At 40.8% G+C, this 26,537-nt stretch overlaps 2 protein-coding genes across 20 annotated transcripts in view; both read left to right on the top strand.

Moving 5' to 3' along the window:
- dst (dystonin) overlaps positions 1-26,537 on the top strand; it is a 106,161-nt gene that overhangs the window by 23,607 nt on the left and 56,017 nt on the right. For 17 of the 19 annotated variants that reach the window (XM_034201877.1, XM_034201879.1, XM_034201894.1 and 14 more), the window contains 29 exons: positions 2,430-2,507; positions 4,144-4,236; positions 10,981-11,147; positions 11,242-11,354; positions 11,542-11,648; positions 11,747-11,866; positions 12,226-12,321; positions 12,435-12,562; positions 14,007-14,100; positions 14,196-14,350; positions 14,432-14,894; positions 14,982-15,110; positions 15,502-15,579; positions 15,663-15,824; positions 16,090-16,194; positions 16,370-16,465; positions 16,564-16,689; positions 16,778-16,930; positions 17,027-17,181; positions 17,324-17,450; positions 17,565-17,748; positions 18,431-18,588; positions 18,682-18,860; positions 18,971-19,109; positions 19,197-19,390; positions 19,493-19,655; positions 19,738-19,821; positions 19,983-20,090; positions 20,186-20,284. In XM_034201877.1, the coding sequence (XP_034057768.1) occupies positions 2,430-2,507; positions 4,144-4,236; positions 10,981-11,147; positions 11,242-11,354; positions 11,542-11,648; positions 11,747-11,866; positions 12,226-12,321; positions 12,435-12,562; positions 14,007-14,100; positions 14,196-14,350; positions 14,432-14,894; positions 14,982-15,110; positions 15,502-15,579; positions 15,663-15,824; positions 16,090-16,194; positions 16,370-16,465; positions 16,564-16,689; positions 16,778-16,930; positions 17,027-17,181; positions 17,324-17,450; positions 17,565-17,748; positions 18,431-18,588; positions 18,682-18,860; positions 18,971-19,109; positions 19,197-19,390; positions 19,493-19,655; positions 19,738-19,821; positions 19,983-20,090; positions 20,186-20,284 (4,053 nt within the window). Of the gene's footprint in view, positions 1-1,192; positions 1,293-2,429; positions 2,508-4,143; positions 4,237-7,172; positions 8,031-10,980; positions 11,148-11,241; positions 11,355-11,541; positions 11,649-11,746; positions 11,867-12,225; positions 12,322-12,434; positions 12,563-14,006; positions 14,101-14,195; positions 14,351-14,431; positions 14,895-14,981; positions 15,111-15,501; positions 15,580-15,662; positions 15,825-16,089; positions 16,195-16,369; positions 16,466-16,563; positions 16,690-16,777; positions 16,931-17,026; positions 17,182-17,323; positions 17,451-17,564; positions 17,749-18,430; positions 18,589-18,681; positions 18,861-18,970; positions 19,110-19,196; positions 19,391-19,492; positions 19,656-19,737; positions 19,822-19,982; positions 20,091-20,185; positions 20,285-26,537 lie in introns of those variants that run through there. The other 2 variants (XM_034201895.1, XM_034201886.1) reach the window with 2 other exon arrangements.
- Positions 20,291-26,525, top strand: LOC117536832 (desmoplakin-like). Its single transcript, XM_034201897.1, has 2 exons — positions 20,291-24,047; positions 24,179-26,525. Exons 1-2 carry the CDS (start codon positions 21,312-21,314, stop codon positions 26,240-26,242), a joined length of 4,800 nt encoding a protein of 1,599 aa, XP_034057788.1. The 5' UTR covers positions 20,291-21,311; the 3' UTR covers positions 26,243-26,525.

The following is a 26,537-nucleotide window of genomic DNA, read 5'->3' as shown; positions in this document are numbered from 1 at the left end:
AGAGTAAGTAAACTCCTAGCATTGATGCAAGGAATGTAGAATGTAGAAACAGCAAAGATGTATCAGTTTGTACAAGACATAATGATTGCTACAGACCTTCCTTTCTTACAAAATACCACAATTACAGGAGCAGCTATTCAAACTTTTGTATTTAGAATTCATGCATATCTTTTCTGATATTGACTGTGTCCCTCAGGAGACAGACATACATTGCTGGTTCATATATAAGTCCTTGTCACGTCTTATTGAGAGTGCTCTATTTCACACATAGAGAACATACATTACCGCCCCCTGACGCAGACCAAACATGAAGATATGGATTGTTTCTATAAACGTGTATCGTTATATCACAATCATGAGCAGTGTTTATTTTGAGTGCAGGAAGCTGGGCTGTCATGGGGATTAAAATAGGGCTAGATTGATTGCTGTTACGGTAGCTCTGTAAAAATGACTTGGAATACAAAAAATAGAAGGTGATTGTTTTCCACAAGGTTTCATTCCATGTTTTATACAAGCAAAATGTAGAAATAAGGATATTACAAATTGTTCTCATCCACATAGAATTATCTTATTTTCTTTGTAGAAATGTAGAACAAAAACAAAAATTCATCACATGTTATTTTAAACAAAAAACAAAAACTGTAAACTATGATATTAAGTCTCTGCTTCTTGGTCTTGTTATTGCATTATTGGGGCTTTTTAACTTGGTTCAGGATAAATCCTAAATTCTCTATATTTAAGTATGTATAAGAGTCCCTTACATACAGTTTAGAGTACACAGCTGCAAACTGCATGTAGCTTTAGTACTTTTTACACCCAGCAGCTATTTGTATTATTTCATCTTTATGTTAACATGTCATTGTTTCATCTTTTACGAAAGTATGTTTATAGTCTTTGTGCAGTCCTTAGCTCCATGATGTTATCAAGCTGTGATGTCCCTTACTGTATTTATATTGCATGTATTCCTGTGGAAAAAGCCCCAGCAGTTACTCCCTTCCTCAGTGTGACTAACTTTCATCCTCTATAAGCTATCTTTTTTCTGTTTACATCCTGTTCCCCTTCTACTTTCCCTCTCTTCTGTTCTCCACTCTCTCATTGGTTTTCTGTCTTAACTTCCTTTTGATTTGGCCGCTTTGTGTGTCCATGTCTTCCTTTCTTCCCCCATCTGTTGCCTTTTCGGTGATAAGCCAAGGGAGCGTGATTTTCTGAAGACTTTGCGGTTGGTGAGTGGGACAGAAGCATGTGCGGTTGAGCAGCATGGAGACACGGTGGATGGTGATGATGATAAGGGGGTACGTGTGGCTTGTCCCTCAAACCCCCTTTTTAACCAACTAATGCAGAGTTTTGCTGTGTGGCCAGTTAACCGGACCGAAGAAACAATCCCACTGAATGAATTGTCTTTATGTAGTTCTTCTATATGCTTAGAGAGTAGTGTTTCCCTTTTCACAATCAAACAAAATCTGTGATTGCTATTACATAATGCCTTCTTTTCTGATCATGAAATAATGTCTGAATCCTTGTTTACATGACCAGATGGAACTGATGATGCAGGGAAATGTGCACATGATCTAAAGGCCCAGGCGTCTTCAGGCTCAAATTGTCTTTTTGAGCATGCATCAACAACACAATTGGCAAGCTGACTTTGCAAAAGCATGAAGAAGATGCAATAAAGGAAATTGCCTTTTAAAGCCTGGGTCTTTATATCAATGTCGCTAGCTTTGCCCATCTTTGAGCGATACAATCAAAGCGCTGTGAACCGTCAGGACATTTTTCATCTGCTGCTTTTAGGTACTTCAAAGCCATAAGAGCTCTTTGTAAGTGTATGCGTTCTACGGAATGACGGCTTTGGGAAATAGGTTTATTAAATATTGTTGCTTTGCTATTTAGATGAGCCGAGTTCTTCTCTCAGCCAATATCATCTTAGAAATATGGCTGAATGCAGCAAACGTCTTTTGCTGCTGCTGCATCATGGCTTCAACGCATTTTACATTTCATTACATGCTGTGGCCCCTCACTGTCCATTTGCCAAAAGACATTGGATATTTGCTCGAACAATGCAGCACTATTATATTTAAAATAGATATTGCACAGCACACCAGATGTATTTCTGTGTGTCATGTACACTTAAGCTGTTTGGGTGTGTTAACCAGCAGGATGACTTGGTTTGTTATTGCACATTAAGAGCACTTTTCTAGAGATGCAAATGGTGGAAAATGTTCTGTATATGCTCAGATTGTGAGTGAGCCTGCAGAAATGGCTACTCTTGTTGCAGGTAGAGTTTTGTAGTGCCTCACCAGAGCAGCGGGTAAGAAACTGGAAGCATGTCCTGTGTTCACCATGATGTTACTAATCACTTATTTAATTTGTCCTTTTTTGATTTTGAGAAGAACCTGATCATCATGGCTCTTCTTCCCTCTGTATGTCCACAGCCTCGGGAGAGAGGGAGGATGCGCTTCCACAGACTCCAGAATGTACAAATAGCACTGGATTATTTAAAGAGGCGGCAGGTAAGGATCAAACCAAGTACATTCTCAACTCTTGATCACTCACACTTTTCATTGGAAAACATTTACATGACCTGTGCAAATTATAGGCTGTTGTTAGAAAGCCACACAATTATCTTATGGACAACATTTATGTCTCTTTCCAATATATCGTGACCAGGTTCCTGAGTAATTATTTGCTTTTAATCGTATAACTACTACAGTGTGAATCTAATAATGGACGAAAGGATAATGATTTCTGGAAAGACACATTGCTGTTAAATTATTCTGTGTTTTGGGCTTTGAGCAACACAAGCAAGCACCATGTAGTTCCATCGGATATTTCCAACACTTCACAGCTCAGATCATATCAATATTTATTGACGAAAAGCACTACAGGTTTAAGGTGAGCTATATATATATATATATATTGTATTTATTTTGCGATGAACTGTCCCTTTTTAAGATACTAGAAGCATGCATTTGGAATCTCTTCCATCATACGCCATAGCTAAAAACAAATGTATGTTTCTACCTTCCTGTCCCTTCATGGATTAAGAGCAGTTTCCAACCAATGTCCACATAAAAAACGAGGACATTTGATACAGGAAGTGAATGATCTAAAAGGTTGCAGTTGAATAGCCCACATAATCGTATCACTTATTGTGGCAGCTACAGTGTATCTTGGGAGTTGCATCATATTACTAGAAATCTGTTCACTTGTAACCACTGAGGCAAGCAAAGCAACACATGTAATTGAGCTGGGACACAGTATGTGTACAAACCTGGGCTCATACAAAAATGCCCTATTGTGTGGGACATCCCCATTCAGGAGTGATTATCCAAAGAAGCCCATTCTCCTACATCACACACTGATTGACTCGTGGCATTTTCAGTCTTTTCTTGATAAAAATAGAAAATCAGTTCTCAGATATAGTTATGGCAGAATTCAAGGAGCACTGACTACAAATCCCATCAGTGGGGTTTTTCACGGAGCTTTGATTGCCCTCCCCTCCCCCAACCTCTCAGGATGTGATGAAGAACACACAGGCTGGCTGAGCGGTAGCCAGATGTGACGTAAGGCCTGAGACAAAGGAATCATAGATGGTCACAAATGACTTGTTCTATTGTTTTAGGGACAACACATATCAGACACTTCAATGCATCATCTGCTGTCATTAAATGTTAAACACTCTCACTGTGTAAACTCCCTAAAATCTCCCCCTGCAGCCCATTGATTACAACATTATTGCTGATAATCAGGCTGGAACTGGAGGAATAAATTAACTGCTCAATTAAAACAAGAATGTGATTAGACTCTGCTTTCTGGACCATGTTTTATTTATTGAAATTATTAAATATAGATTATTTTGTACTTCTATACGCGGAAGATGAAAACGTCCTAGCAGATTTATAGCATGTCATTATTAGCAATCATTCATTCTCTCTGTCACCTCATACCCACACGATGACAGTAACAGTGTTTCCCTGACATAATATAATGACTATTGTGCCACCTTGTGGTGCTTGTTAAATGACAGGCAAAATAGAAAACAGAGTTACACTTAAATATTTTACTTGGTACCAAATACATTTACATGTAAAAACTTGGAGAAATTGTTTATATATAATATGCTAATCATGTGTTTCCTATCATTAGGTCAAACTTGTAAATATCAGGAATGATGACATCACAGATGGCAACCCGAAACTGACCCTGGGATTGATCTGGACCATCATTCTGCACTTTCAGGTCAGTGTTGTCATTTTATGTTGTGGTAATTATTATTATTATAATTATTTTATCGGCCCAGTAATTCATATTCATCACTCAGATACTGGATATGACTTCCTTATATGTAAGTGATACATTAACACTGATAAGGTATATTCATTTATAATTTTCTGTATCTTTAGGGTTACCTTGGTCTTTGTAGAGATTAATGATCAGTGCAACAGAAACTCTGGCATGCTGTGGGATTGAGTTACATAATAGCGTGACAAATGCACACCAGATTTATGCTTCAAAAATGATTCTACTTTTGACCACAAGGTGTCAAAACTGTGCCGCTCGCATCATGTTGACTGTTGTAATCGCTGTGTTACTCATTGAAGATTATAGTGTAATATATGATGTGAGTGTTAACCTGGATTACTATAATGCATGTTTGATTCATCCTCTGGTAACTTGATAAGTTAACTTCGCATAGGTCCTGTTGGAAGAAAGGTTTTTGGTATGGTATTCACACGATGTATTGAGAGATGGTAAATTACCCTGCACAGATTTTTCAACAAATCTGTGTTTGAGTACAATGGTAAAAGGCTTGAACATAGCTTTATTTAGTAAAGTATGTTCAATTTAAACAAAAGAAAAGGGTTTTACTGTGAGTAATCAGTTAATGTTCAACATGTGCTTGGTCTAATGTTTTTTTTAAACTTTGTGCACAGTCAGTGCAACCAAGGTATGCAGTTTTAAAATGTTTTGTGCCCCAGGCTGAGCTTTATGTTTCTCCCTGACCCTGAATGTTTTTTTAAAATGTTCTCTCTGGGAATATTTTCGTTTTATTGCTGCAGTGGAGTGGGTTAGTAAGTGTGCATGCCATGAATATCCAGGTGTCTATATCAAATCCAATAACTTGCAGAAACGTCATGCTTACTTCTCACTCATGCTCTCTACCCTTCTCTTTTTCTCTCTGACTGTTTTACATTGGATTATTAATATCTTTGGCTCAAGCTACATGACTCAGTGGTTGGTTAAGGGACAGTATTATTGAAATAGTCTTTAACACTTACAGCTTTTATTGAGATGCTACTGAGACAGATGCATTCTTGTGTTAATTGATTAAGGCCCTCAATCAAAAATTAATGGAGGTAAAGCAGTTAATATGATTTGGCCTGGACTCGCTGACAGGGAGCGTCGGTGAAGATGCCAACACCTGCTGTCCGTCTCACGCAAGCCCTTGAGCAGTGATGGGCCTGTTTCTTCTTGATTTTGTAGGGCAGAAAAAAACGTTTCAGTCACATTATCCACCCTCTGCTTTATTATATAAGCAAGTATGAACTGTTTTTCAAATGTCAAGCTTTCAAGGGACATACTTAAGGCTTTTCTTTTTGCTGCAGGCTGTTTTTTTAATATTGACTTCTGTAAACTGGGAGCACTGACAGGGTGTGTCTTTACCTAATAGCTAGTGTTAAGGTGTTTTATAAACTATCCTTTGTTTGATAATGTTTGTACAGATAATGAAATCTCATCACAAAGCTGCCGCTAGTCCCCACCCTGGTGACCATGCTGTATTTTCACCTGAGACGTGGTGCTGAGTGTGATGTTTATTTTAGTATAGCCTGGTAACAGTGTGCCACCACAACAATGCACTGTTGTCAGGTATTTATGAGCTTGTTTGTTTGTTTTTGCCCTGATTCACTTTCACTGTCTTCGAGACGTCTACTGCTCCGGTCATGACTCATGAATTTGAACAATTCACAGATGAATAAATAAGTTTAACCTATTAAATATGAGAAATAATAAATGATATACACCATTTAACCAAAAAATATAACATGTACACACACGTAACCTGATGCTGCACCTATACCAGTATGTAATAGTTTGACTTTAGGTGGCCATAGGTAGCAGTGTGAGTAATCATTATGTGTAGTTTGAACTGTGATAGCTGTCAGGTGACTTTGCCCTTCAGGGAAACTTCATTGTTTAAATATTGTAAGCTGACAGCGGTTTTGTGTTCATTTTTAGTCGAGCAGTGCTGGTGACATATATTTACTCTTTTATACACTACTTTATTTTTGTCTTGTATTGAACATTTAGTTAGATTCCTCCACAGTGGGACAGGCGGTGTAATGTTGTTGTAAAGGTTTAATGTGGTGAATCACTTCCTGGTCAGATCATTTGCCCCTTTGTGAACTGCGTTGGTGGTGATCTGTTCAGATAGTAGTGTTTGTTTAAACCTAAGCCCCACCTCTGGCTCCACCATTGTACGTAGCTTGATTAATAGACAAAGTGAAAGGACTTTGTTGTCCAGCACGGATTTGTTTCTCTCGTTGACCTACGCTGTTCTGTTTTTCAAAGCCTCTCTGAACGGCTGGGACTCTGTCTGGGTCACACAGCCAAACTTGCTGATCCAGAATTTCTCACAGCATAATGGGTGGCCATCAGCTGGCTTCCACTTGCAGTGTAAACCTTGTCCTCCCTCCATCTCCTATTACAGACAAAAATATAAGACTCACAGGCGGCAGCTGTGATGTCCACATGTTTATGTGTTGAGGAAGCAGACAAGCCAGCACAAAACAGGTCTTTCCACAAGTCTTTGCCATTCCTGCTCAGCTGAGAGCCACGAGCACATGGGCCACGTATGTGTATGCATTTATGGTGTTTGTACTGGATTAGCAAAGCCAGAGAAATGTTTCAAAGGTCAGAAAGTTTCCAGTGTCAGAGGAGAGACTCGGGAGAGAGCACGCAGGCAAGAGAGAAATGCACTGAGGGAGAGAGCTAGGGAGAGAGCGAGGGACAGAGCTAGGGAGAGCAAGAGAGAGAGAGAGGGGGGGAGAGAGGCTGACCGGTTCTCAGCTATGAGTCAACGAAAGTCAACTTTGCTCTGACTGGCGCGAGCATTATGTCTACCGGCTTCTCTGTCACTGTTTATTGTGCGCGAGTGGCACAGTGTGAAAATGGCTTTCTGTCAATGGGATAGTGTCTCTAAAGATCAAGCCATGCTCACCGGATACTTTGCCTAAAAAAAAAAAGCTCACTGTCTGGATCCCAGCCCTGTCAATGGGTAATAGGCTGTTTGACTGTCAGCCATGGGAAACATCTGCGGCTGCGTTCGAGGCCCTAAAGAGGAATGCTACGTCGACCCCAAGAAAGCTCCACTGAGCCTGGAGTCTAAGGAGCTCAAAGGGCGGCGCTATTTTCAGAGAAAGAAAAGGAAATCAGGGGATTTTCAAGCTGCTGGATCTCTCAGGAGTCTTAGACGTGGGGAGGCTGTTGCAACTGAAGCCAACTGCAGTAGTGCAGAACCTAAAGGTGTCCCAGTAGAGAACCCAGAGGAATCCCAAGCAGGGCTGGATAAAACAACAGTGTTGAAGAAACATGTATCCAGGCAGGACAGCATCAGCACAGGCGTGTATGTTGGTGAGGTACCAGTTTTGGTACTCAGAGATCCCTCTAATCAAACAATCAAAAGGTTAGCTTACAGGCCGGGAAGGTTTTTCACAGACGATGACAGAAGCAGGTCCTCTGTAGAAGGAAAGCTTCACTGCATTAAATCAACTCCCAGAGGCGCTTCACCTAAGGATGGTCTGCTTGTAAAGAGGCTGCTGCAGAGGCAGTTAAGGAGGGCTGTCAGCTTTGGAGCAGTGGAGCACATGCTAAGGACTCTGAGGGGTAATGACAGACCTGGGAGTGAGGAGACGTTTGCCAAGATTATATGTGGCTCCCAAGCACACAGGAGGAGGAGACGGAGGGCCCACACCTGCTCTGGTTACGTAGACCATCTTCCAGCTCCTGCCAAATGCATTTCCAACCAGCATGAGGTAAACATAGAGTGGGTTATAAATAGTCATTAATAATGACAGACAATGTTGTGATTTGAGTAGGATTTATCATGAACATTGCAAGGCTTGTTTACAAATCATGAATCAAGCACTATGTTAAACACATTTTTACATCGAATAAAGAATTTCTGAAGAGTAATGGCAGTTTGTTCTACTAGTTTTCCCAGTACAGCTTAATCATAGATAATGATCTCTTTACTGTAGTGTATTTCTGTCTGTTCAAAGTCATTCTTGGGTCACATACAAATCATAGGTTATTAAAGGTATGTTACACCCCAGGCGTCACCTGTGGAGAAGGGTTTACCTAGTTCTGTTCAAATACGTATGCTGCTTCCTGGCCTTAAGGGTGGCTGTTTGTCCCCTCTTATAATTTTGTAAACTAATGGCTACCATAGTTTGTATGAAACTCGGCACGGTATAAACTATAATGATGATGCAGGGATTGTCTTCTACAGGAGCAGGAATAGGCTTGTGGTGTTACGGTCAATGAAAAACAGCATTTTATTGTTGTTTTCTTCTCTCTCTAGTTGAACATCAACTCTTATACAGTGCTCTGAAATCACCTTGTTTTATAATGACAAATGTCTTGGGAACGTTTTTTACAGTCACATTTTTCTAATCCTGTTTGTGAGACAGAAAGCACACCAATGTCTTTATTTTCTTTTGAAAATAATAATTTTGCCTGTGGATCCATGCAGCCTTGTTCGGTTTGTTTGCTATTATGAAAATTGGAGGATAATTCACTTTTTCACTTGTGTTAACATTGTGGGATAGGGCATTTGACAATGGCTGAGGTCTGTGTTCTCTGAGTACCTTTCTAGTTGAATGTGTTTTATCCTTTTGCATCAGTGTGCGATTGACATCTTAAGCCTGTCCTGAAAAACTATTTCCAACAGTCAGTAAAATTCAGCTTGTCTATATCATACTGTGTTCACGAAGTTTGAGGTAGGGCCACAGTCGTTCTTTGAGGGTTCCGGTAGCTGTAGGCTAAGTAACTGTAATATTGGTTGTTAACTGGACTCTAGAAATGTTTCAGAGTTTGAAAATGAAGAAATGTGGTTAGGTTGGTGGTATTCTTCCTCCATTCTTTTCTTCAGGATGTGGTTATTATGGTTACTGTTTCTGTTTTTCACTGCTGCTTTTATGACAGATGTCTGGCTTCAAATCCCTTCCTCTTGGAAGTTTGATTGATGTTCTTCTTGTAAAATCTATTCAGTGTTTTGTTTCTTCTTGGCTTTTGTTCAAACTATGTACTGACATAAATGTTCCTGGTAAATGGAAATTTCAAACAAACTCTCTAAGATGTACCCTGTGTATTGCTGGCAAACTGACATACAGTGTTTCTGACATGTGGCATTCCCATTAATGTGATTGTTTGGGATGTATGTTACAGGAAACAAAGCGCAGAAGCTTAAATATATGCTGAATATAACGTGAGCTGTAGATAGAAAGTTTGCTGAGATGTCATACATGTGCTTTAAACCCGCTGTGGTAGCAATGCTGTTGAACTCAACCTGTGAAGAGGCACTGTTTGTTTGATGTCATCCTAATCGTCAGTATTCCAAATTGTAAAACTGCTGAGTCGTTTAGTACAAATGTTTATCTTACACTGACCTCCTGACTTTTTCCATGTCTCTAGTGTGAGAAGGAATGGTAATGAACCTGATAAGGAAACTAACTAATTTAAACTAAATTCACAGATGAGTCAAATATGAAATAAAATATTTTTGTTTCATTATATTGTTCCCTGTGCAAAAAACAAACAAACATCTTTGTGAAGCTTAAAGTGTTCCGTCATTATTGTGACATGCAGATTATTATGTAGTACTTTAAGGCCCTGTCACACTGTCCCGAAATTGACACCCGATGGACACACGATAAAGGAAATGTTCAAATTCGGCTGTGATCGTAGCAACATCGGGCCATTCGTGAGGGCATCTTAAGCCATCGTATGACCGCCGGTGGAGTTTCTCAGGCTCCGGCAGCAACTTCGTGAGCGGCAACTTCGTAAGGCATCGTGAGGGCATCTTGTCAAATCGTGTCATCTTCGTGTTATCATCGGTGCATTCACCCTCACTCTGATCGGGGCGAATGCCCGATGGCACCGATGATAACAAGATGCCCTCACGATGGCCTTACGAAGGGCACAATTGACACACGAATTCAACACGAAAATGAACCTTCGCAAGGTCCTTCGGCAATTTTTTGGCATGCCAAAGATTTTGCCACCGCTCGCGAAGTTGCTGCCGGAGCCTGAGAAACTCCACCGGCGGTCATAGGCTACGATGGCTTAAGATGCCCTCACGAATGGCCCGATGTTGCTACGATCACAGCCGAATTTGAACATTTCCTTTATCGTGTGTCCATCGGGTTGTTTTATTGCACAACAAAATCATGTAAATATATTATGTAAATAACCCAATTTGTGTTCTGTGAAACTAAAAAGGATATAATATATTATTTTGAAGGACAGTTGACAGGAAGTTGTTGTTGTTATGGAAACAACATTACGGAGAAAACGTAATATTTTCTACATATAACGACGGATAAAGTAAAGAACAAAGTCTGAAGATATCAGTACAGTATCATAGTACTGTAACATAATTGTTTTTGGTACTTTCATTGCAGTTGTATGTCTTAAATGTAATGTAAATGTTGCCTTCGTGTGTGGTTCGGGGCCAACATCGTGCGAAATTCACAATTCCATATTCGTGTGTCCATCGGGTGTCAATTTCGGGACAGTGTGACAGGGCCTTTAATGGCTGTAGCTTGTGTTCTTGTCACATTTGATTGTATTATTGTATATTTAAAAGTGTTGTTGTGATTGTTACTTATTAGTAATGGTGAAGTCTTGCTTGGTTGTTATCCACAGTTTGTGGGTTAGATGTTTTGTGTCTGTGCGCCATTTAACGTCAGTCCATCTTGACAGATCTCGGAGATCCATGTGACAGGAGAGTCCCAAGACATGACAGCCAAAGAGAGGCTACTCTTCTGGACCAGGCAAATGACAGAGGGCTACGTTGGCGTACGATGTGACAACTTCACAACCTCGTGGAGGGATGGGAGGCTATTTAACGCCATTATACATAAATACAGGTACGGTAACACCAAAGTAACTGCAGGGTTTCTTTTAAAAATAGGAAAGCACTATATCCAACTCCTCATTGTTCTCTCTTTCTCTCTTTTATAGGCCAGACCTGATTGACATGAGCTATGTCTCGACACAGCCCAACCGATCAAATTTAGAGAACGCGTTTTGTGTAGCTGAACAGCTGGGGGTTGCCAGATTGCTGGATCCCGAAGGTGAGATCCATTCACACTGTGTCATGTTTGCTTTTACTCCAAAAACACTAAAAGATTTTAACAACTTTGTGCTATTAATCATGTGGAGTGAAGTTGGAGACGTTAACTTGAGGGATAATTCTTCTCCAAACATAGTTAATTGTCATGTGTGCATATGTGACCTTTTGGTTTTGTCTTCCCTCATCAGATGTGGACGTTCAGTCACCCGATGAAAAGTCAGTAATCACATACGTGTCGACACTGTATGACGCTTTCCCCAAAGTACCTGACGGCGTTGATGGAATCAGTCCCATTGTGAGTTGATGGCATCGGTCCACCAGTAACTCCACCTTAATTCCAAGTCAAAGTGCTGAAAAGTGCTTCATTGCTGATGGTCCTCTTTCTTTGAACAGGATGTTGATATCAAATGGGTGGAGTACCAGAACATGATCAAATACCTCAGCCAGTGGATCAAACACAATGTGGCCATAATGACAGACAGATCATTCCCCAACAACCCTGTGGAACTAAAGGTATTAAAGAAGTGGATTATTTGGTTTATTTTGCATTATGTTGGGCTACAGCTCTCTTATCTTACATTGTGTATGTACTGTCAGAAGCGTGAAAACGAGTTGTCTGCTTCAAAGAACCCATGTGAAGCATCTACCTGCTGTAACTGAGACTTAAAGTGATATTGATGGATATGAGAGAGTAGCGGCATCCATTTACCGCAATTAGTCGATAGCAGCTAACAGTAAAGGCACTTTTATGCAGACAAGGGGAGAGTACAGACACATGCATAGAGATCTGTCTACTAGAAAACATCTGTTCAGTTGCCTTATGGTTCAAGTGCTTAATCATCATTTTTGATACAAACTGCTTTCTTTTACAGGCACTTTATACACAGTATCTGCATTTTAAAGAAAATGAAATCCCTGTGAAAGAGAACGAGAAGACAAAAATCAAGAATCTCTATAAAATGCTTGAGGTATACTAATCCAAAATAGATAAAAGCATGCTACTGTAATCACACATTGAGTGGTTGAATGGTTACATACTGTACTGATAATAACAAGTCTGTATTTTTGGCTTATCTGACAGATGTGGATCGAGTTTGGACGTATTCAGTTACCCCAGGGTCATCACCCAAATGATGTTGAGAAGGAATGGGGGAAATTAATAGTTGCTATGCTGGAAAGAGAGAAGAGCCTGAGGCCTGAGGTGGAACGGTATGTGGAGGCACTGCATGTATTAATACTGAGTGTTTTCTGTCTCAAAATAATATGATTTAAAGGGGTCATTTTTATAGTATTTGAAAGCAAATGTTGTGGGTTACTTACTTGTCCGTCAAAAAGTCACCATCTAACAAAAACATATGTGTTTTGATATGACAAAATGTGGACAGTATTAGGCAACAACAAAGGATTTAAAGCAAGAAATATCATATTTTATTTAGTGAAGAGCATTTAGAAAATGTGTAAATATCTTACATGAGTTCCTTATGGTGGTAAAGGCTGTGTGATAATATTGCAAGCATACTAATGTCTCTATTGCACTGAGATCAGGGTCAGGGTTTATGTCAGAGATTGATTGTCCTTATGAAATTACAAATCCCCTCACTGAACCATGGCACACTACGATATAAATTCTATCAACATATTTATGAGCTGTTGTACACAATATTTCCTGATCAGATTTACTGCAGCCATAATGCACCGTTTCTATGTGATAAGGTTGTGAGGGTTGGTTCTGCTTGGATGATCGAGTGTTTTGAAAAATATGAGCAGCAAACAAATTAATCTTGTGTCATAAATATGTGTGGGGAAAATATGAGTTGCTTTCCATTCTGAAACCAAATCAGGATGGATCTAGTTACTTTAAAAAGGCAGATATTTGCAAATGCTCATAGATCAGAGTGACTGCTTTCAGAGGGCAAGCTCAGTCAAGTTTTTGAGCTCAAGCTGGTGCTCTGTTTACAATATTTGTTAGAAGAGTAGATACTATTTCTATGGAAACTAAATACCGAGATGTGAAGTTGACAATAGTTTAGACAAGGTCAAATCTCTGTCCCTGCCTTTATCATCCATAAACGCATATTTACCCTATTGATGTTGGGAGTGGTAAAATCTGGCAGCAAAAGCAAAAACAGCAGCTTGGCCGCTCCTTATGCAGCCTCAGTTGGTATAAAGGAGTACTGTCTCAACCTGCTATTTCATTTTATCCCCTGAGGCAGCACATTATGTCAGGGTGGGAGACTCGCTCTGCACCTGGCCATGGCGCTATAAATATGAGCGAGTTGAAAGCCGCTCCATCAGTTAGGCGAATGCTGGCCGCCAAACTGTCAAGGCTAGGTCGAGGCTGGGATCCTTTCAGAGGGAGGACTAGGAGGAGAAATGTAGCGTGGATTGTTCGAGTCGCTGGTAATAGCAGCGGTGGTTCACCAGTAAAAGTAAGATGGCCTATTTTAGTGGGATCTCGTCTGTAAGCAACAGTAGCTTCAACAGTCTCTGCTCCAATGACACCATCCTCACTGAACCGTTACAAATCAACAGCTCGATCTTTCTCAATAACAGCATTGCCTATGGATCCAGGTGAAGTTACGTCTGCATTGTGAAGATTCTTTTTTTTTTTTTTTTTTTTAAGTGATACTAACTCATCTTTTGTTTTGTAAAGGCTTGAGATGTTGCAGCAGATTGCCAACAGGGTCCAGCGGGACTGTGTAAACGGAGAGGACAAGCTGGCGTTGGCAAGAATCGCCCTGCAGTCTGTAAGTTTTGTGTTTTTGACTTGATGAAAATAGAGATAAATAGCAGTGTGTGTACAGTCCTTTGTGATGAGTCTCTTTTTTCCCCCTCTGCTAAGGATGCAAAACGTCTCGAGTCTGGTATCCAGTTTCTAAATGAAGCTGAGATTGCTGGCTACCTCTTGGAGTGTGAGAATATCCTCAGACAACAAGTGGTGGACATCCAAATTCTTCTGGATGGGAAATTCCCCTTTGCGGATCAACTTGTCCAAAGGTAAAATATATCTTCTTGCAAAGAAAATGAAAGTTTTCCGCGTCTCTTGCATCTCATATTGTTGTGTCTTTTTGAATGCAGGGTATCACAACTCCGAGATGACCTGCTCTCCCTGAGGTCAGAGTGTTCTTCCGTATACAGCAAAGGACACACGCTCACGACAGAACAAACCAAAAGGATGATTTCAGGCATCACACAAAGCCTGAACTCTGGCTTCTCTCAGAACATCAACTCAAGCCTGACACCAGACCTCACCCCGGGGGGTTTAGGTACCCCTGGCTCCACATTCACCTCCAGCCTTACACCGGGCCTGACCCCTTCCTTCAGCCCTGCCATGACCCCCGGCCTGCAGCCCGCTTCAGTCCAGGGCTTCATGGGGAGTGGTGGTGGTGGTGGCATGGACCCTGGCAGCCTCAGGCAATTGAAACACATACAGATCCGCAAGCCCTTACAGAAATCTTCCCTGGCAGACCCCAACATGACAGAAGAGGAGGTCAACATGACATTTGTTCAGGACCTCCTGAGCTGGGTGGAAGAGATGCAGGTGAGTCACAACCATCAACTTCTTCATAATGTATTGTAGCTGTTTTGGACACATATTCAATAATATGTGTGTTTTTTTGCTTTAAAGTTGCAGCTTGATCGTTCAGAGTGGGGATCTGATTTGCCAAGTGTGGAACTGCATTTAGACAACCACAAAAGTGTTCACAGAGCCATTGAAGAATTTCAAATGAGTCTTAAAGACGCCAAACTGAATGAGGTAAGCACTATGCCGTTTATCTCTTGTATTATATCCAAGTTGAAACATCAACAATTGTACATAGTGTTATTCCTAATGATTGTTTGTTTCTTTATGCACACACATAGTCAAATTAAACAGATACTGTACATGCATCATTTGAAGGAAATGTAAAGGACAATTGCCTAAAACCCTCTAGGGGTTTTGAAAATGTGCATTCTCCAGGCGGTATATTACAGGAAATTGTTAAAATAATGTAATGTACACAATTTGTATGTATCTATGAATAGTTTTGGACATGGTAAAAACAGAGAGCTACGCAAAGTACTTGCAACAACTGGTATGACATTGGGCTGAAGTGGCCTGCATTTGGTTTTTGCAGATTAAAAACGAAAAAAAATTATTTTCTCAGATTCAGATGCAGATCCCGCTGAAAATAAGTTATTCGGACAAACTGAACAAACTAGAAAAGCAGTATGAAAGGCTACTGGTAAGTGATCCCTGAGCTCAATAGTCTTTATCTGAAATATGTGCTGCTGTAAATGCTAAACGTTATTTATGTACTCTTTTTAGAACAATTCCAGAGAGCGACAGAGCCACCTGGAGAGCCTGCAAGACTTTGTGTCGAAGGCGACCCAGGAGCTGATCTGGCTGAATGAGAAGGAGGAGGAGGAAGTAGCCTTTGACTGGAGTGATCGCAACGGCAGCATCTCCAAGAAAAGAGACTACCATGCTGTAAGTATTTCCTGTTTAATAAACAGTCTTCTAAAGTGTCATCTTCAACGCAGATGGAACAGCAAGGGTTTAGATACATATGGTGGGATTACAGGTGCATTCATTTGATACAACTATAATCCCAGTGGAGGGATTTGTGTACTGTGTCCTTAATGATTACATTCAGCTCTGTTAGACAGGATGTGGGATTGTGTGAGAGGATGGAGTGACTGGGTCTTCGCCACAACTGTATGCCAGAGATACTCAGCCTAATGTCTTTTTACAGGACCTGATGAGGGAGCTGGATGAAAAGGAGGAAGTGATCAAGTCTGTGCAGGACAAGGCAGAACGCCTTATGCTCAAGAACCACCCAGCCAGGCCGACTATTGAAGTAAGCCCCGTGTGTTTTTTTTCTTTTGCACACTCATTTCTGCAGGCAGTAGTTGCGTGCCGCCCTGCATACTGCTCCCACAATCATTCAAATAATTGTGATGTCTTTAAGTGTTATCATTTTCAGCTATTACTCCTGGTAATTGTGTCTTAATTCTGGGATGTCTCTCTTTAAGGCGTACAGGGCTGCCATGCAGACTCAGTGGAGTTGGATCTTACAGCTCTGCTCATGTGTAGAACAGCATCTCAAGGAGAACGCTGTTTATTTCGAGGTGAGCTGCTGCGTGGTATAGCCAATGAAGCAAAGTGTATTTGTTTGTCTCATCTAATTTATTTCTTTCTCTCATCGTCCTTCTTTCAACCCATACAGTTTTTCAGTGACGCCAAAGAGTCCATGGACTACCTAAAGAGCCTGCAGGAGGCCATTCAGAGAAAATACAGCTGTGATCAAACAAGCAGCTTACACAGACTGGAGGATCTCATTCAGGAGTCCATGGTATACTTATAGAAAGAAGAATGAAGTGTGTGTGCATTTTGAGAATGAGCGAAAAATACCTTATTTCTTTGGTATGGTGTTTTTCTAGGATGAGAAAGAGCAGCTTCTTCAGTACCGCAGCACTGTCGCTGGGTTGGTGGGCAGGGCCAAGAATATCGTGCAGCTCAGGCCCAGGAACCCAGAGAGCCCCGTGAGATCCTCCATCCCTGTGAAGGCCATCTGTGATTATCGTCAGATAGAGGTATACAGATGTCCTCTTACTTATGACACACTTCATTCCCTTTACTTGTCATTCTTATCATGAATCCATGGTGTTTCTTTATCACAACTCTTTCAGATTACCATTTATAAAGACGACGAGTGTGTGTTGGCCAGTAACTCTCACAGAGCCAAGTGGAAAGTCATCAACCCCGCAGGGAACGAGGCCATGGTGCCCTCCGTCTGCTTCACCGTGCCTCCGCCCAACAAAGAGGCTGTTGACATGGCAACCAGGTGAGATGCTAGGCTTAATTTTGTGTCCTGTTCATCTAAATAAAGTTATTCTTGAGTTCAGGTGACTGTTAATGAATGCATAAGCTCTTGTTACTGGACTTTGGTGGCTTACATTTTGTATTCCTCTGGCTTTTTCCTGCAGAACGGAGCAGTTATACCAGAATGTGCTGGCATTGTGGTCCCACTCACACATCAACATGAAGAGTGTGGTATCTTGGTATTATCTAATGGCTGATGTACGAGCCATCCGCAACTGGAATGTGGCCTCAGTATGTTCAAATTATAACATTTTCCTTTTAAAACTCATCATACTTAATTTTGATGTTAATTGTAGAAAAGATGCACATACATGTTAGTCTTATTTCCACATCATTTCTCCACAGATAAAGACCATGTTACAGGGTGAGCATCAGCAGGTTTTGAGCAACCTGCAGTCCCACTTCGACGAGTTCCTGGAAGACAGCGAGGAGTCCGAGGTCTTTACTGTGGCAGACTGTTCCCAGCTAGAGAGAGACGTTGCCGCCTGCAAGGAATACTACCAGGAATTACTCAGATCAGCAGAAAGAGGCAAGGCTCACACTTCCCTTTTGTCCTGCCCAACAAGGAGCCGCTGGTGCACATTGAACACGCGAGGGAAACTCATGGCTCTTTAAGCCCATTAAGCCTTAAGTTAATGCCTTTTTGGAATGATGTTTTTACAGAGTTAAAAAGAGAGGTTGGCTTTGCTGTAAATTAAAAGCAAACGCTATGATGTGTAGTTCTGAAAAAAATACAAAATATTTTGTTTTGATTTTTATAAAATAAACTATATGTGTATATAAAGGCAATTGTTCCCTTTTTTAAAGAAAGAGTTTTAATCTTATGAACAAAATTGTTCTAATGTATGTGTGACTTCACTTCACACTAGCAGTGTCAGCTATTTAGTTGCAACAGGCCTTACTCTGCCTTTTATTGGGATAATGATGCCACCTAGTGGTGATTATGTGTGCTTTCAGTTACTGTGTATGAGATTTAATGGAGGTTTAAGAATATATATATTTTTATTATGTGGTATTGCCATAGACTGTATTGCCCAGAAATGTGTTGCCTTCAAATGGAAGCAATTGTTCAGCTTTTTTTTTTTTAAATGTATTTTTTTAATTTCTTTAAATAAGAAACAGAATTGGCCTTTCATATCTTCATACCTAAAAATATGAATGTTAACATATTTAATATTTTTGTGATTATTTTTTCTATTTTTTGTAAACAGAGGAACACGAGGAGTCGGTGTACAATCATTACATCTCAGAAATACGCAACTTCCGGATGCATCTGGAGGCCCACGAGGAACACTTGATCAGGCAGCTCCGCACCCCGCTGGAGAGAGACGACCTCGAACAGAGCCTGCAGCGCATCACAGAACATGAGGTACAAATGTGGTTATCAATAATCATTTCATTTATTCAAGACCTTATGTGTCATGTTATCTTAATCCTTATTGTTTGTCATGCTACTCTGCAGCAAAAGACAGCGGAGATGAACCGAATGAAGGAGGACTTTGACGTTATGAAGGAGAAGTGTGAGCTGTTCCTCAGACAGGCTGCAGGTTTTCCTTCTGTTCCAACACTTTCCTCTGAACTCACCGTCCTCATTCAGAGCATGAGCCAAGTGTACTCTATGTCTTCCATCTATATGGACAAGTAGGTGGCCATTTTAAGAAGTAAACATTGGGCGTTTGGATAATTGTACAATTCATATTATTTGCATTAAAAGTACCTACATTGAAGGCCCTTTCTCTTTTGTGTTACAGACTGAAAACAGTGAGCTTAGTGGTGAGGCACAGCCAGAGTGCAGAGGCTCTTGTTAAGTCCTTTGAATCCAAACTCTATGAGGAAGACGCTATGAACTCTGACGTCAAATCCATCGAGACAGTCATTTCAACACTAAAGGTAATACACTGTTGAACCGAACGCATCACTAACATTAGCATCGTTCGTAGTTCCTTTTTTAGTGACCACTTGTCCTTATCATTCTAGCAATGGCGGTCAGAGATTGATGAAAAGCAGGAAGTGTTCCATGATATGGAGGATGAGCTGCAGAAAGCACGAGTCATCAGTGACCGCATGTTCAAAGCACACAACGAGCGGGACTTTGACTTTGACTGGCACAAGGAGAAAGCTGATCAGCTGAGCGAGAGATGGCAGAACATTCACTCCCAGATTGATAGCAGGTCAGTGTTACATTTAGGATTTATTTTATATTATGAGAGGTAACAAACAACATTATATATAAGTGTTTGTACTGCTCATTGATGCTATATGTACATGTTTAGGCTTCGGGACCTGGATGGTATCGGCAAGTCTCTGAAACACTACAGAGACTCTCACAGTAGTCTGGATGAATGGGTTAGAGAAATGGAAGCAGAACAACTCCATGCCCAAGAAAACAAACCTGAAGATAGCAAGGCACTGGCTGAGCTGTTAAACAAACAGAAGGTAAGACAACAGTTCACTTAACTGTTAAGGTAAAGACATGTATACTTTATATGGCAGTATAAATAAAAGTCTTTGTTTTCAGGTCCTTGTTGCTGAAATTGAACAAAAACAGGGCAGAATTGACGAGTGTCAGAAGTACTCAGAGCAGTACTCCTCTTCCATTAAGGTAAGCTAATTTATCTTTAAAAAAGTGTGTGGTTTCTTTTATAGATGAAAATAGCAGAGTTTTGGCAGCGGTCAAGATATGATCTAAACTGAACATTGTTGTAGATGTGAAGGAAACAACCTTGTAAACGTATACACATATATATATACATTTCTTTTTAGGATTATGAACTTCAGCTGATGACGTTCAGAGCGATGGTCGACTCCCAACATAAGTCTCCTCTCAAGAAACGGAAGATGCAGAGCTGTGCGGATGCCATTCAACAGGAGGTATGTAAATCTAGGATTTCACTTGGATAGGATATAATTGAATGTTCTTTGTTGAGTTCATCTCAGTCAAACACTTGTTTTTCCTAAATTCACAGTTTATGGACCTCAGAACCCGCTACACTGCTCTTGTGACTCTCATGACACAGTATGTGAAGTTTGCCAGTGAAACATTGAAGAGAACTGAAGACGAAGAGGTGAGAATTTCATATTTTCTATACTTCCCTGCTTTTTACATTTACAGGAGCTTTTGCAGCATATTTTTGACTTTCGGGGCTATATGGACGCTTAAACTTAAAAGTCCTGTTTCCTTCTTATCTTGGCATGGTTTCTAGGTCTTTTGTTTCGCATCAACATATTTCACTGCCTCACTAAGATGTATTGAATCATGAAAGAATGCACTAAACTCTGTATCCCCCTTGAGTTCTTGACTTCCTGCGAGGGTTGTTTCTATTTTCATAGATTTCCAGCTCATCACAAGTGAAAACATATTCTTCATAGCTCAATAGAAGCAAGGGAATTGCGCAGATGCGGTGCATGTCTGCATGTATGGTATCTCTTTATTGCTGGTGACCTGCTGGGAAAAGTGAGCTTTCTTTATTCTTTCACACAGAGAAAGATGTCCTTTCTGTGGAAAAATAAATTCTCTCCAGGAATGTTTATGGAAAAAGTGGTAATACTGCCAAAGGTGCAGTGAGGAAATTAGTAACAAGTGCCATCAATTAAACTCTAAAAAATCTTATTGCACATTTACATTTTTAACCCTCCTCAATATTTCTGTTAAATTACAAAGTCACGCAGTCTTGATTTTGTAAATTCCTGGAGAGATTGACTTATATGCCTGCAGCACTCTGGTGAGAAATAAAGTATTCATGCATATTATTCTACAATTTCTAATAAAACATAACACAGTGGATGACGTATTGTTTTGCTTTATAGAGCAGAAAGGCTTTTGAGAGAACAGAGAATGCACAAAGGACAGAGAGTGTGGAGCTCCAAAAAACTGCAGGGGAAATAGAGAATAGCCAACTTAAGGAACGGGTTCAGGAACAGGAGGCTCTGCTGGCTGCAAGACGAGCACAGCTGGAAACGTTGGAAGGAAAAGTAGAGACGCAACAGAAGACAATTGATGATCTGACTTTTCAGAAATCAAAGCTTGAGCATGACGTTAATCAGTATTGCACCAAGTTAGAAATATCGGTAAAAGACAAAGCTGCCAGTGAGATGGAGTTAAGTCACACACAACTGTTAATCCAGCAGTCAGAGGCCAAGTGGTCTTTAGCTCAACAGAAAGTAGAGGACCTCCTAAAGAAAATTAATGATGAACAAGATCTTAAGCAACAAAGCCCTAAACCTAAGAGAAGAATACACTTGGAGGAAAGTACTGAGGAACGGGTGCAAAGTCAAGTCACGGCTAAAGCAAATAATCTGGCTCAGCAGCCTTTGGCATCTGACACCGAGTCGACAGTCAACAGTGAGCTTGAGTTATCTGCAGTCAGAGAAAACAACAGCAGGATGGCGGCTGTCCTGCAGCAGAAAGAAGAGGAACTTGTCCTGATCCAGAAAAGAGCAGAAGTGGCTGAGGAGAAAGCACAAAGTTATAAAAAGCTGTTGAATGATAGCAACAACAGACTGAGGATGCTTCAGATGGACATGGAAACTGAGAGGAACAACATGAGACAGAAATCAGAGGATCTCCAACAGGAAGCAATGAACATGAGGAAATCAATCAACGAGCTTCAAGAAGAAATCAGATCTCTCCAGAGAACTAAGTCCTCATTGGAACAAAGTTCGTTTTTCCAAAGCACTGAAATTGAAGGCCTGAAAGAGCAATTGAAGAGCACCCAAGGAGATATGCTTAAGAAAAGCTCCTTGGAGCAGGAAAATATCCACAAGATTAACAACTTAGAAGAAGAGGTAGCTTCCACGCAGGCAGTCGTAGATCAGATGAATTTTAAATGCAACGAGCTAACAAGGATAAATGTCTCATCTGAGAGTGATGTTAAAGGTCTCCAGATCCAAACAGAGTCATTGGAGAAAGATAGATCATTTGCTTATCAAAAAGTAAAGTCTTTAAAGAGAGAGATAGAGAGCTGGAAACAGCAGCTTCAAACAGCTGAGGAAGAATACAACTTAGTGAAGAGGTCTGAGCAGGCGTCACAACTCAAATGTAAACACCTCCAAGCAGAACTTGAGAAAAGTGAGTTAGTTGCATCTCAATTGCAGAAAAGCGTAGATGAGTTAAAACAGATACATATGGAGATGGAAAAGAATCAGAAGAATGTAACAGCTCAACTCGATCAGGTGACAATGGAGATTGACAGCAAGGATCAGCAAATTAAAATCTTCAAGTCTCAGGCCGAGGGCACAAAATCACAGGTTAAAATTATTGAGGATGAACTTAGTAAAAAATCTCAGAACTCCTTTGAGCTTCAAATGAAACTGCAGGATTACAGTGAGGAGGTAAGGAGAATGACGGAACTGCAGCAGAAAATCCAAACACTGAATTTAAAAATAGGCAATTGTGAGAACGAAATATCAACTCTGAAATCAGAACTTCAGTCAGTGTTGGCTGAGAAGAACTCTGCAAATCAAAAGATCCACATGTACAATTCTGAAATTAATGATTTGAACACGCTGCTTAAGAAAAGAAATACAGAACTCCAAAGAGAATCCGAAGAGAGTCAAAAACATCAGAATAAGATTAAGGCATTAGAAGATGAGCTTTACAAAAATAAGCACAGTATTACAGGGTTAACCAGCAGCTCAGAGGAAATGAGAGAAAACCTAAAGCAGGAGATGAATGCGATTCATAACGACAAGCGAGCAGCAGACAGAAACGTAGAGAACTTAAACGTCAAAATCTCAGAGCTCAGTTCTTCCGTACAGAGAACTAAAGATGAATTGTTGAAAGAGACCAGAGAAAGAAAAGACAAAGATTCAAAAATATTGCAGATGGAGTCTGAGCTTCAGAAATATAAAGAAACAATAAAAGAAGTAACGTCCAGTTCTGACAAATCCAGATCAAATCTTCAACATGAAAATACCATCCTTAAAAGGGAGAAAGCTGAGTCGTTCGAGAAAAGTATCTCATTGGGAACTGAAGTCAGATTGCTGAAAGAAAATCTAAAACGTGCCCAAAAAGAAGCTGAACAAAAGCAAAATGAAAGCTCTGTCCTTAAGCTGAAGTCACAGCAGATGGAAGAACAGCTCGAGAAGTGCACGGAAATGCTAGAGGAGTTGAAAAGTAAACTAGAGCTTCAGAAAGAGGGCTATGAGAGGCAGTTGTTGCTAGTGCAGACTGAAGTAGAGAAAAAACTCATTTTACTTCAATCTGAAATCTCAAGTCAAAGTGGAAATTCAAACCAGCAGTCACATAGTGCAGAATTAGCAGAAATGCTTAACAAGTATTTCAGACAAGATGTCAAACAGATAAAAACAGTTCATCAAACCACCGTGGAAACAAAGCACCAATCAGACAAACTGCTGCAAATGCAGATCAAAATGGACCAACTGCAACAGGAAAGATGGAAACTCGAACATGAGCTCTTAAAGGCAACATTACAAACTTCCCAACTTGAGGAAGACCAATTTAAACTCAACTCAAAAGTAAGTGCTTTACAAGGCCTTTGCAATGAAAAGTCAAGTGAGTCAGCTAAGGGTACAGACAGTACACTGACACTGAAGGAAAATGAAGCTCTTCGGGATCAAATCGAGTCGTACGCCAAAGAGGTTAAACATCTTCAGGAAAAGCTTTTGATGCTTGAGGTCAGGATAATAACTGAAAACCAGGGGATGAACAAACAGGAATTCTTTGAAACCAGTCGTCACAATGTGTGGGACAACAATGCTACATCAGTGAAGACAGAACAGACAGCGATGCAGAAGATGGTGCCCTCGTATGAAAGTGCTAAATACAACATGGAGGACGAGAGTCGCAAAATCAAAGTGTCCGCAGAGGTATGGATGAAGTTCCACATTACTTTAGCACTGTATTATATTTATAAGAAAAAAACATGTTTAAACGTTTCAAAGTTTTACTAATTGTATATCTTTGTAACTGAAACATTCTTTCAATGTCACATCTACAGATGGCAACAATGGAGAAAGGCAATATTCTTGAAGGACCGAAACAAGATAAAATGGAAATAACTCACAGCCAGAGCATTCATGAATCACTGACAAAGCAATCCTTAAATATCTCTACTGCTCAAAATCCCAGTACCATCCAAGAAGACATACAACATGTGACATACAAGGGCCAAATAAAACCTGATGAGCCCATGACTGTAACAACACATGGATACATGGCGTTGTGTGGACTAACAGACAGACGTCCCAATGTAACACAAAGCATCACTAAGACCAAGACCTATCAGATTAAACAAACATGTGAAACTGTAAACACATCAGACATTGAGGGAAAACAAAGTTTGATATATTCAACTTCCCAAAAGCTCCCAGAACTCAAAGGCTACACAAGTATTCAAAACATGATCAAGTTTAAACTCCTGGACGAAGAGGTTTTGAGGAAGTTCGAGGTGGGCCTCATCACAATGGAAGAGCTGCAGGCATCGTTTGCTCAATACGCCGGCAAACCAACTACTATTGCTGGAATATATGTGGAGTCAAGTAAGAAAAAGATATCCTTCCTTGAAGCTGCTGAGAAAGGTTTTTTGGCGAAGACGTACGCTCTTGAGTTCCTGGAGGCTCAGGCTGCAACAGGAAGCCTTACAGATCTGTCCACAGGGCAAACCTATCCAGTTGCTGAGGCTGTTGAGAGAGGTATTATAGAGGCGGGCCTGAAAGATAAACTGATAGAAGCTCAGAAAGCTATTAGTGGCTACATCCATGATGGCAAAAAGCTGTCCGTGTTTCAGGCAATGGAGAAAAGGATTCTCGATAGATACAAAGGCAAGAAGATTCTTGAGGTCCAGGTAGCCACTGGTGGCCTGATCAACCCAGAGATTGGTGTCAGGGTGCCGGCTAGCATTGCTGTCGATCGGGGTCTTTTGAACAAGGAGACCCTACAGAGTCTGTACGATCCAGTCAGTAACCCCAAAGGTTTCCATAACCCTGACAGTGGACAGAAAGCATACTACTCTGAAATACTGAAGACATGCCTTTATGACATAGATGGTGGGGTATTTCTCTCCCCATTTGGTGAGAAACATCTAACAAACACCTCTCCCACGAGTTCTCACAGAGTGTCTGTTGTCAGCAGCAGCTCTGGCATCGAAATGTCAGCGTATGAAGCATTCAAGGGGCGACACATTGACAAGAGGACGTATCTGTTCCTGTCACAGCAAGAGAGCGAATGGCAGGAAAAGTCTGTACTAGACTCCAACGGAAGCCCCCTTCACATCATTACTGATGTGAAAAGTGGTCGACAACTTTGTCTGGAGTACGCTCTGAGTCAGAGGCTTCTTGAAAGATCTGAGCTTGGAAGCTATCACAGTGGGCTTCTTAGCATCTATGAGATTGCCGACATCATTGTTTCAAGAATGGTGATTGTGGAAGATGTCAAGAGCCCCGTTGCCGGTCTCTGGGACGTCACCCAGAGGAAAAGGCTGTCGGTTCTTCAAGGTTTTCAACAGGGCTTTACTGATAGAGCCACTGCCTCCAGGCTGTTGGAGGCCCAGGCCTGCACTGGAGGGATTTGCGACCCCTCTTCAGGGGAGAAAGTTACCCTCTCGGAGGCTCTCAAAAGAGGTCTTTTAGACGAGGCTTTGAATCAGCAGCTCCAACAGTTTGAGCAGGCATTTAATGGGATCATTCACCCCAAGACTTCAAAGACTTTGTCCATCACCCAGGCTGTTCAGGAAAATGTCATCCCGAAGGATGCAGGTTTCCGCTGTATTGAGTTCCAGCTCCTGACTGGAGGATTAATAAACCCTGAGACACATGACAGAGTCTCCCTCGAGGAAGTCATTCAGAGCGGCCTTGTTGACAAAGTGAATGCCTCAGTACTCAAAGAAGAGAGGTTCCAGACCAAAAGCCTCACCTGTCCGAAGACCAAGAGAAGAATCACTTTCAGGGAGGCTCTTGAGAGAAGTGTGTTCGACTGCCACACTGGGCTAAGGTTACTGGAGGCTACCAAAATTCATGGTTATGGAGCCAAGGCAACATTTCATTATGTTTGCGCCTACAAGTAATAACCACCTGTAAATAAATGCTTGTCCATAGCATAAAAGCCAAAGCTGTAAATAGATCTCTTTTGGTTTTGTGTTGGCTTTAAAGTTACTCCGACCTTTTTTTGGGGTTTGAACACATGTTTTAATATAGTGGTTGATATAGTGGTTGATGCAACTAACCGCGTTCTCAATTGTTTTAACTGATTATAAATGTATTTTGGCAATGTCCCCCTTCCTTTTAGGATTCCCTCCTCCACTGTTTTCTTTCTTTGTAACAAAGTTAACACTCTTCAAAACCCCATCTGTTTTAATTGTA

This window comes from Gymnodraco acuticeps, unplaced genomic scaffold (assembly GCF_902827175.1).
Source record: "Gymnodraco acuticeps unplaced genomic scaffold, fGymAcu1.1, whole genome shotgun sequence".
NCBI lineage: Eukaryota > Metazoa > Chordata > Actinopteri > Perciformes > Bathydraconidae > Gymnodraco > Gymnodraco acuticeps.
The sequence above is the reverse complement of the archived record's forward strand: the minus strand, read 5'-3'. Positions and strand labels throughout refer to the sequence as shown.

Excerpts from the sequence above, each read along its gene's own strand:
- LOC117536832 (XM_034201897.1), top strand. The coding sequence starts at position 21,312 with ATGGAGTTAAGTCACACACAACTGTTAATCCAGCAGTCAGAGGCCAAG. Across the intron at positions 24,048-24,178 it reads AAATCAAAGTGTCCGCAGAG|ATGGCAACAATGGAGAAAGG; the intron begins GTATGGATGAAG and ends TCACATCTACAG.